General features: G+C 43.8%; 1 protein-coding gene across 1 annotated transcript; it reads right to left on the reverse strand.

Moving 5' to 3' along the window:
- Nucleotides 1–3,348: 3,348 nt before the first annotated feature.
- Nucleotides 3,349–4,508, reverse strand: LOC102019158 (glyceraldehyde-3-phosphate dehydrogenase-like). Its single transcript, XM_013511580.1, is given in 3 exon segments — nucleotides 3,349–3,598; nucleotides 3,718–3,902; nucleotides 3,905–4,508. Coding segments are annotated over 3 exon segments (981 nt in total). The 5' UTR covers nucleotides 4,473–4,508; the 3' UTR covers nucleotides 3,349–3,370.
- Nucleotides 4,509–11,469: the final 6,961 nt, after the last annotated feature.

Here is an 11,469-nt window from a genome sequence, read left to right on the forward strand (position 1 = left end):
CACCCTGCCATTTATTGAAAAATGATACCCCAATATCTTCAATAATTGTTTCATTAAAAACAAAACAGACCACCAGCTCTGTTTGGAATGGCTATAAGAGCATCTCCAGTTCTGCGTGCCTGAGTTTCTCCTGGGGTGAGATGAGAGAACACCGTCACTTTCTGCAGTTATTTTGGGGTGAAGAGAAATGGTGGATGTCACTACAACTGCCACAGAACTTTTTCAGGTTGGGAAACCCCTTCTCAAAGAATGAAGGTTATTTTATGGTAAGAGAAGCACAGTACCACTAAGGAAGAAGTTTCTGTCTGAACCTCCTTTTGTTTTTTAAGTCTCCATGGATGGAGGTATTTCCCAAAGCTACTCCTCCACGGTAGGAAAGAAGACCCAGATCAAAAGCCTTCTATCTGCTAACCTTATGCTGTTTTCCCACCTCCTGGTGTACTTTGGGGATAGGTGCAGCTAGATCAGAGTCAAGTGTTGTTGAAATTTGTGTATTTACTGAAGGTCTCATTAGAAGGGTCATTTCCTCCGTGTGATTAGAGAATTCCTAGAGTGCCTGTCCCAGCTACTGGGGATACTGAGGTGGGAGAATCACCAGAACCCAGGAGTTGGAAGGGATGAGGCTAAAAATAATGCCCAGGGGGCCCGCTGTCATTCAGCCTGGGTTTAGGGTCTGGAAGAGCCATTTGCTTGTCTGATGAGGGGAGATGGGAAAAGGGTGGATCTGATTGGTTGAAATCTAAGGCAGTCTTCCTCCAGGGAACATTTCCATCTGCTAAGACCGGAATATGTGTAGGTGGGGGTCATTATTTTTGTGCCTACTCTCTCTCAATTTATTTATTTATTTATTTATTTCCAGTACCAGGAATTGAACTCATGACCTCGCTCTTGCCAGGCAGGCGCTGTGCCCCTGAGCTAAATCCCCAGCCCCTCTCTCTAATTTTATTAAGGAAACTAAACCTTCTTCACCCATTTGTTGTCATGATCACCTGAAATAATGTATCTGAAGTAATGTATTTATAATTTATCATTAAACTGTGTGAAAATGAGGACCCCCCCCCAAGAAGTGCTACAGAATGTTAACTGTTATTGGGAGCAGTGTGCATCAGAATCATGCTTACTCGGAGGAGGCTGGTCTGCGTGTACCTGTGGTGAGTTTTCCACCACATCCCTTTCCTGCACTCTTCCAGGACATTCCTTAGCATCTCTTTCCACCTTTCTTTACTTTCGCTCAACCTGTGTAGTGTATTCATGAAAATGTACTCTTCCGTTCAGTGTTAGCAGGTGGAACATCGTATTTATTTTTCTTGGTTGTTTTGTTCTTAGTGAAGTGAACGTTGACTACACATTATTCTTTACTTAGGGAACATTGAGAACAATTCAAAGGCCAAAGGCATGTTGTAACACTACTTAACAATCTGATGCAACAGGCCCGAGCTTTGAAAAATAGGTATGTTTTCCTTAGGGATGATGTGTTAGAATTACTGCTTAGGTGCCAGTACCTCATTCCTGAGCACAAACATAGCTTAATTAAATGAGAATCTGGCCCATTGGTATGAAATAACTGCATCAGGGATGGAAGGAGCTGTTCTCCATTCATCTGGTGAAGTCATTAAGATAAACAAAAAAGATGGGCACAGTGGTGTGTACCTGTAGTCCCCAGCTACGGGAGAAAATGGAGCAGGAAAATTACTTGGGCCCAGGAGTTCAAGGCCAGTCTGGACAACATAGTGAGACACTGTTCAATAGAAAATTAACATAACAGATGTGAGGGAGAATTACCTAACTCAGAGGTGAGGATGCACATTTGGTCAGCAGTGAGGCAAACATCTGTCTTGGAAGGAATTCTCTATCAGTCACTTTTCTTCCTCCCTCTCTCCCTGCCTTCTTTCCTTTCTGCTAGGAATCAAACCCAGGGCCTTGTTCCTGGTAGCAAGCTCTCAGCCCTTCCCACCTTCCTTCGCATGAATATTCTGTGTGCATTAGGTATGTAAAACATTCCTGCCCTCAAGCCTTCAAAGAGCTCAGAGGTTTTGTGTGTGTGTGTGAAATAATCATGGTACAGTGAGTTTTGCACAGTAAAAATATGTGAACAACCTTTTGTGACATCACAAAGGGAGGAGATGGGACTTTACTGAATGTTTGTGTCCACCAAGATGCATATATTGAACCCTAATCACCAATGTGATGGTGTTAGGAGGTAGGCCATGAGGCCATGTGGCTTATGAGCGAGATTTGTGTCCAATAAAAGAGAGCTTGCTAGTTCCTTCCATCATGTAGGGAGGTAGAGGAAGGTACCATGTGTGAATAAGAAAGTAAAGCTTCACTAGATACTGAATTTGATAGAAGTGTAGTCTTGGGATTCCCCACCTCTGGAATTATGAGTAATAAATTTCTAATGTTTATAAGCCACCCAGTTTATGGTATATCTATATATCCAGGTTTTAAATCCAGATTCAACCAACCACACATCAACAATATTTTGAAGAAGAGAGTGTGTCTGTGCTGAACTTGTGCTTGTCATTATGATTTTATGTGGGGTGTGGTGATACACACCTGTGATCCCAGCACTCTGGGATGCTGAGGCGGGAGGATCACAAGTTTGTGCTTAACCCAAGCATCTTGATGACTTGGCAAGACCCAGTCTCAAAATAAAAAAAATTTGAAAAAGGCTGGAGATGTAGCTCAGGGCTAAGGCCCTAGGTTCAATCACCATTATTGAGAAAACAAAACAAAACTCATAACTATTTACATAGCATTCATCTTGCATTAGGTATTATAAGTAATCTACAGATAATTTAAAGTATGGGAACAAAGTTTTATTTGCAAAATACATAACAACTTTCACAATGTACCAATAATCAAGCACATAATTAAGTAAATAACTAGACAATTAAGCAACTGATTTTGAACAGATATTTCACAAAAGAATAAATATGAATGCAGATAAACACAAAAATATGTTCACTATCATTAGTAACTAAGAATTGCAAATGAAAACCAAATGAAATAATACTATGAATCTAAAGAATAATTAAAAACCAAAACCAAATCAAAACAAAATAAAATTTAAAAAGCTGACAATGCCAAATGCCGACAAGGAGATAGAGCGTCTGGAACTCTCATACACTGCTAATTGAAATGCAAAATGGTATAGCTGCTTTGTTGGCATTTTCTTTTTTTTTTTTTTTCTGGGTACAGTGGACTTTATTGGTGGTGTGCAATGATCCAGGGCTCCCTAGGCCCCTCTCCTCCAGGGGGCCTGGGATGGAAGCTGAGGGGAGATTCTTAGTGTTGGGGCTGAGTGGGGCAGTGACTTCTACAGTGAGGCCTCTCCCTCTGGTCTCGCTGGGCTGTGGTGGGGGGCCGCTTACTCCTTGGAGGCCATGTGGACCATGAGGTCTACTACCCTGTTGCTGTGACCAAACTCATTGTCATACCAGGAAATCAGCTTGACAAAGTGGTCACTGAGAGCAATGCTAGCCCCAGCGTCAAAGGTGGAAGAGTGGGTGTCACTGTTGAAATCACAGGAGACAACCTGGTCCTTGGTGTAGCCCAGGATGCCTTTGAGGGGCCCTTCTGATGCCTGCTTTATCACCTTCTTTTTTTGTTGTTTTTGTTTTTGTTTTTCTTCTGGTACCAGGAATTGAACTCATGACATTGCACTTGCCAGGCAGGCGCTGTGCCGCTGAGCTAAATCCCCAGCCCCTTTACCACCTTCTTGCTGTCATCGTATTTGGCTGCTTTCTCCAGGCAGCAGGGCGGATCCACTGCTGACACTTGGGGAGTGGGCATGTGGAAGGCCATGCCCATGAGTTTCCCATTCAGCTCCGGGATGACCGTGCCCACAGCCTTGGCAGCACCAGTGGATGCGGGGATGATGTTCTGGGCAGCCCCACGGCATTGCGCCACAGCTTCCCAGAGGGGCCGTCCACAGTCTTCTGGGTGGCAGTGATGGTGTGGACTGTGGTCATGAGTCCCTCCATGATGCCAAAGCTATCATGGATGACCTTGGCCAGCGGGGTTAAGCAGTTGGTGGTGCAGGAAGCGTTGCTGACAATCTTGAGGGAGTTGTCATACTTATGATTTGCACCCATCACAAACATGGGGGCATTGGCAGAAGGGGCAGAGATGATGACCGTCTTGGCACCACCCTTCAAGTGAGCCCTGGCCTTCTCCATGCTGGAGACACCAGTGGACTCCATCATGTATGCAGTGCCAGCATCACCCCACTTGATGTTGGCGGGATCTCGCTCTTGGAAGATGGTGATGGCCTTTCTGTTGATGACGAGCTTCCCGTGCTCAGCTTTGACGGTGCTGTGGGTGGAATCATACTGGAACATGTAGACCATGTAGTTGAGGTCAATGAAGGGGTCACTGATGGCCACAATGTCCACTTTGCCAGAGTTAACAGCAGCCCTGGTGACCAGGCATCCAGTAAGGCCAAATCCGTTCACTCTGACCTTCATCATCGTGTCTGGATCGCAGCGGGCACTGCAAGGGAAGAACGGCTGTTGGTGGGCACGCAGGAGCAGAGAGCCTGTTGGCATTTTCTTATGGAGATAACCATATGCTTACTGCATGTCCCAGTAATTCTAGGTATTTATCTGGGAGAAATGAAAAGTTCACTTGACCAACACATGAATGTTCATTACAGCTTTATTTCTATCATCAAAAACTGAAACTAAATAGCTTTCACCATCCAAATGGAAAAACAAACTGTGGTCCATCTGTGCAGTGGGATACTATTCAGCAATAAAAAGGGAAGAATTGTCGATACGTGCAACAACAGAGGTGAATTTCAAATACATTTTTCTAGTTGAAAGAAGCTAGATTAGCTGGGCATGATGGTGCTCGACTGTAATCCCTGCACTCAGGAGGCCAAGGCAGGATGGGCCATATAATGAGTTCAAGGCCAGCCTAAACTACCTAGTAAGATGCTGTCGAAAAGCAAAAAAGTGAACAACAAAACAAAACAAAACAAAACAAAAAAGAAGCCGGACAAAACAGACTGCATAACATACAATTCCATTTACATAAGTTTCCTAGAAAAGCAAAAGTGAAAAAACAGAAACCAGCTCAGTAGTTACCAGGGAGGAGAGGCTGAGACGTGGTGTTTACAAAAGCACAGTACCAGAGAAGGATTTGGTGTGATTCTCCTGTGTCTTTGGTGACTGCTTGATTTCCTGGGAAATCTGCTTTCTGATCAAACTGAAATAATCAGATGCAACAACTGAATTCTCGAGGGCTTCTGACCAAGCACCAGTTGGACATTTCAGAGTCATTATCAAGATCAGATGCCCAGAAAATCCCATCGTATGAGATGTGGCTGAGAATAACAGCCTCTGGAGATCACCACACTCATCTCCAGTCCCTGGGAAGATGTTACCCAAAATGGCAGAGGAGTCTTTGTAGATGTGACCCATGTTAAGGACCTTGAAATGGGGGAGGGTATCCAGGTGGCCCTGGGTAATGTAGTCAAATGAATCCTCAAAGGCAAATAGCGAACCTCTGCAGCTGTGGTCAGAGGGAGACATGACTAAGGGAGAATTGTGACTCCTTCCCCCATGCCTGGTTTGTTTTTTTTCACAGCAGTATAACCCCATGACAGGCAGAATAATGCTCCTTTTCCAAAGAGGTACACATGCTGATCCCTGGAATTTATGAAGGTGTTATGTGGCAAAGGGAAATGAAGTTCACATATAGAATTTGATTTGCTAATTTACTGACCTTATGATAGGGGAATCAGGTTGGATTCTATATTTGGCCCAGTATAACCACAAGGTCCTGAAAGGTAGACGAGAAAGGCAGGAGAGGTCAGAGTAATGTGAGGGGAGAACTAGACCCGCTGTTGCTGGTTTTGAATCCAAAAGAAGGCAGCGATGACCCATAGAATGCAAAGCCAAGGAAGCAGATTGTTCCCTACAGCAGGAGTCCCAAATCTCCAAGCCATGGACCAGAGCAGTCCCTGGCCTTTTAGGAACAGGACTACATAGCAAGAGGCCAGTGTCAGGCAAGCTAGTGAAACTTCATCTGTCTTTACAGCTGCTCCCTATTGCTCACAGTACTGTCTGAGCTCTGCCTCCTGCCAGATCAGCTGCTGCACTAGATTCTCATAGGAGCGTGAACCCTCCTGTGAACTGCGCATGCGAGGGATCTAGGTTTCCCTCTCCGTGTGAGAATCTACTGCCTGATGGATGATCTAAAGCGGTGCTAACGTGATGATGCTGGCACAGGGACATGTAGTTACTATGTATGGCAAACATATACCTGTGAAAAAAAAAGAGAAAAAACACTCCACCTCTGGAAAAAGTTTCTTCGATGAACCAGTCCCTGGTGCCAAAAAGTTTGGGGACTGCTGCTCTATAGTATCCACAAAGGTATGCAGCCCTGCCCACACCTCGATTTTAGCCCAGTGAGACTCCTACGAGACTTCTAGCACATAGTACCACAAGGTTTTAAATTTGTATTATTTCAAACTACTAAATTAGTGCTAATTGGTTAGAGTACTAATAGAAGACTAATATGGAAGGAGAACGTATTTGACATCTGAAGACTGGTTCCAGGATCCTGTTTGGACACCAAATTCCATGGATGCTCAAATCCTTTATAAAAAATGGCATAGTACTTGCATAACCTATGCATATTCCCCCCATGCTACTTGTTTATTTATTGTGGTGCTGGCGATTGAACCCAGGGCTTCATGCATGCTAGGCAAGTGCTTTACCACTGAGCTACCCACCTCACTGAGCTACCCCCTATGCTTTAAATAATCTCTAGAGTACTTACAATACTCTCTCCAATAGAAATGGTATGCAAATAGCTGCTATACTGTACTGTTTAGGGGCATAATGACAAGAACAAAATATGTACATGTTTGGTACAGATGCAGTTTAACAAATATTTTCAGTCTGTTGTTGGTTGAATCCACAGATGAGGAACACATGCATGTGGAGGGCCACCTGTACTCTTAAGCGTGAATGGGAAATATTAAAATAATAAGGAATTGTTTGGTTTACTTTTTCTTTACCTCTCTAGGCAGGTGATTCTAGAGTTGACTCTTTGCCCATTTTCCAAATCAGTATCATTGCCACTGGGGTCACTTCTCATGCTTGCAGTGAACTCCCAGGGTGCTCTGCATTAGAACTCATAGTCCTCATTTGCTCCTGTTGCTCATGCCCAATGTTCCTGGAAACCCTTTCCCAGCTCCTGGCCACCTCATGCCCAAGTGATTTGGCCACATTCTGAACGTGGCTTCTGCCCCAGCCCCAGCCCCATGTCCCTGATCTGCTTTCCCTCCACCAAATGTCATGACGAACTTTTACACCGAGACCTCTGTCTTGATTCACTCTGACATAGCCTTTCCTTCCTTCCACTTCTGGTCTGCTTGGAATTTTGAATTATGTTGTGTGATAAAGGACATGCATTAAAATGATGTACTGCCAACATCTCCTTTCTTGCGCCCAAGGAAGAATGAATGCTTTGTGCACTCAGCTCACTAGAGGGCCTTTGTTGAAGTAAGCAGGGTGATTTGCAGTGAAGGGAATTAAAATGCTGAGAGGAGACCAAATGGCTGTGCCAACACAAAATGAGAGAGATACTTAAAATTTCAAGAGAAGATTGAAGAGAAAAAGAAGAGAGGCATGTAAAGAGATGGGTGAGCTGTACAACTTTTCAGGAAAGAAGGAAATTCAAAAAGCATTTTAAAGGAAGTTTTCCTATATTTTGCATATTCTGTTTGCCTCTCTAAGAAGGGTAAACTGGATGCCTGTTTGTAATTCCAGCACGCTGGGAAGTTGAGGCAAGAGGATCAAAAGTTTTGGATCAGCCTGGGCAACTTAGTAAGATCCTGTCTCAAAAAACAAAAACAAAGAAGAAAACCAACAAAACCTGGGGATGTAGCTCAGTGCAAAGGCACTGAGTTCAATACCAACTACCACACAAGTGTTGGATTTGTGAGAGACTAGGTTTTGCAGTGGCCGTAGGACAAGGGTAAGATGAGCCAAACCAGCTTCGGGTGAGGAAAAGAGAAGCCAAGCAAGATGCAGAGCCTTCTTTCGAACAGCAAGTCTCGCAGCAGGCTCGTTTGCTCAGCACTTAGCAATTCTCCAGAAAGGTTACAGGAAGAAGCTGCACCCTCAAGTAGACCAAGCGAGGGAGAAAGGTGAGAGTAGCTCTCTGCCAGCTCCCTCCTGTCTCCATTTGCCTCGGCCAAGGCTCACAGTCGCTGTGGTTAAATCCCCAGTTCTCCCCGGTGGGGTCATCTGGTCATTCTGTGATCATCAGCAAATAAACTAAATCCATGCAGGGTGGCTTTCATCCACTTCTGGAAAAGGAAGAACTAAAGGGCTGTCAGAGGGAATCTGAGAAAGCTTAAAACATTTCTCTCTGTAATCGAGGAAAAGGTTTTATTTAAATCTTGCTCTAAAGAGAAAATCACATGGATGGCTAATAAGCATATGAACTTAGGTGTCTTCACAAAGATGTGTGAAAAATGATTTGCAGACAGGGGAGAACATTCTCTAATGTTAACTGATAATACCAGAGAAGTCTTATCGTACAGACTTTCTGACTATAACCATGGCACCAGACAGCAGCGATTGGCACTATGTTGGCTTAAACATAATCAAGTTATTTAATTGCCCAAATAACACAGACATATCTTTTACTAGTAGAAAATTTCAGGGCTGGAGGTATAGCTCAGTCATAGAGCACTTAGCCCTAGCATGTGTGAGGGCCTGGGTTTGACACCCAGCACCCAGCAAAAACAAAACCTGTTTTGTCCTCCCAGGTGGAAGGGATTGCATTAGTATAAACCTGGCTTTTCTCTGTTCTTCCCTAACTCTGCCCCTGGGCTGGTCATTTCATTGGCAGTCCCGGGTGGGTGAGTCTACTTGAACCAGAAATGCTGGATCTTACTCTGTAGCTTGGTTTTGGGAAGTTCTTCTCATTCACATGTTAAGTTGTATCCTGCAGCCCATCTCTTTCAGGAGTAAAGCAATTTGGCTTACTCCTTCCATTTCTTTATTTCATTTAAATTTGTTTTGAGCTCTGGGGGGGATTGTTATTTACTGGTTACTCCTTTAATGTTCCAGCATTTGGTGCATTGGCCAGAAAATTGATAAGTAAGAAAGAAAGAGCATAATTAGTGAAAGGTAAGGGAATAACACCAGAGAGATAGACTTCTGGAGTGCCCAGGGCTTGGCCTTGGCCTTGGGGCCTCGTTCTTTCATGTATGTGGGGACATTTTGATCTCAGCAGTTGTCTGGGCTTATCTTGGGCCAGGTAGTTTTTTATGGTGCGGTTGGCTCTTAACAGCTGTGGCCAGGGAAAAAAGACCTTGGTGAAAAGCCACTCAGAAGCTGGAGGAGGGCCTTGGCAGGGGCACAGGGGCTATGAGAGGGCCTTGGCAGGGGCCAGCAGGCTAAAGAAGTCTTAATAAGCAGTCACAGCTGGGGCAAGTGTTCAATTATAGGGGGAAAACAGTCTTTCCATATACTACTGTTGTAGATACTAAGGGAGAGGAAAAATATTTGCTGTTTTTAATCTGTGGAACAGCTGGTTTCACTATGGACCACAGAGCATTAATGAGAGATTTGTTTTCAATGTGTTAGTGCGAAGTCTAGGAAGGTAATGTAAACAAACAGCCGCATTTTAATTCCTCTTTTAGGTTGTTTTGAGAGCGCTCCTCAAGGGCAAAAAAGGGCAGGGTAGATGGGCTAAGTTTGAATTCATGTGGTTCAAGAATGACTCACTCTACTGGTTCTTGAGATTGCTAGAAGCTGATTGGATGGACAGGATGGAGGGCCCTCCCCAGGTGATGGTTTTCTCAGGCCTGAGGAATCCCATAGAGCCAGGCTGTGAAAGAAGCCACAGGGCGCAGGGATGAACGCGCACACGTGATTGGGAGCTCCGTTACCGGGCGGAGTTTGCTTTCCTTGCAGCACTGCTGTACAGCACCAGAAGTTTAACAGGGACACGGAAACAAAAAGGATTTGAACATCTGGGTAGGAAAGAACAGCCTCTGGAGTAAGATGTACTGACTGAGGACATTGCCCTTTCACATTTCTTTTTTTTTTCTTTTTGAGATAGGGTCTCGCCATGCAGTTCAGGCTGGCCTTGAGCTCACTTTGTAGCCCAGGTTGGCCTCGAACTCGCGCCAATCTTCCTGCCTCAGCCTCCCAAGCGCTGGGATTACAGGTGTGTGCCACCAAGCCTGGCTTATTGCCCTTTCACATTTCTAAACTTTGCAGAAACAACATCCTTTTGAATGCTCACTTGGAAAAAGAAGACAGTACCCAGAGGCGCATCTTCTCAGATATAATAAGAAAGGTGCCATCTGCTGACATTAACCTACTGGCTTCAATGTTTCCACTAACTGGGACTAAAGTCAGGGACAGTTGATATTGAGCAACTGGCATCTTGGTAAGGATGTAATCCCTGCAATAGACTTGCCACCCAAAGCGTTGATTCTAGGAATGCAATAATGTTTGAGATCTTACTAGGAATAGCCTTGCTTTCTGAATATGACCCTTTAGGAAACAAACAAACAAAAATACATCACAGTATTTTTAAACTTGGAAGGGCCGGAGATATAGCTCAGTGGCATAAGTGCCTGCCTGGCAAGTGCAAGGTCCTGAGTTTGATTCCTGGTACAAAAAAAAAAAGCTTGGAGGTCCTGAAGCGATTGCTTTTATTCCAGTGAGATACAATTCATGTTTTAGTTGCCAGAAGACCTCTCCGATTCTACCTAGGCATTGCAATCCATCCAACTGGCACAGAGTGAAATAAGAAGCAGAGAATATGAATTTTGGGCCTTTAATTTCTTTGCACTTTAACCCATTAAAAACAAGATAATTTTATTTTGAACCCTACTTTCTTTGAATTTTAATAACCTAAGAATTTTACTATAAGGGGATGAATTCAATATCTTGGACATATATGTCTCCCTAGAAACTTGATAAAAGGGGGAGATTTATGTTAAAATTTTTCCGACACAATTGCTATTGATATTTCTTAGTGCCCATTATTATTGAAGTCATTAATTGTGCCATGTAATCTCATTGCCGATCCTCTGGTATGTTATGCAAGCAATAATACAAGCATAATAGAAATATGCATAAACCTGTCTTGGATAAGCATAACAAAATGGGTAATAGAAAGCTGAATGAAATTTCATCCCTGGATACAGAATAACGCCGAACTACTAATTCATTATAAGGAACATGGATCTATTTAATTCATTACAAGGAGTTTAGAAATATTCATGAGGAAAATCTCTATTGCCCCCTCCCCAGGGTTCCTGGAAGGGCACCAAGTTGGAAGGTAACCTCGTGAAGATGGAGGTGGACTGTACTAGCAGAGAGCAGAGATCCTCTCCTAAGGTTGTTATCCTACCCCTGGTTGGTACAGGTGGATGGTTAAACAAATGGATTAAGAGAACAAGAATCAAGGGACACAGGACATGAT

This window comes from Chinchilla lanigera, unplaced genomic scaffold, assembly GCF_000276665.1.
Source record: "Chinchilla lanigera isolate Chin_1 unplaced genomic scaffold, ChiLan1.0 scaffold00012, whole genome shotgun sequence".
NCBI lineage: Eukaryota > Metazoa > Chordata > Mammalia > Rodentia > Chinchillidae > Chinchilla > Chinchilla lanigera.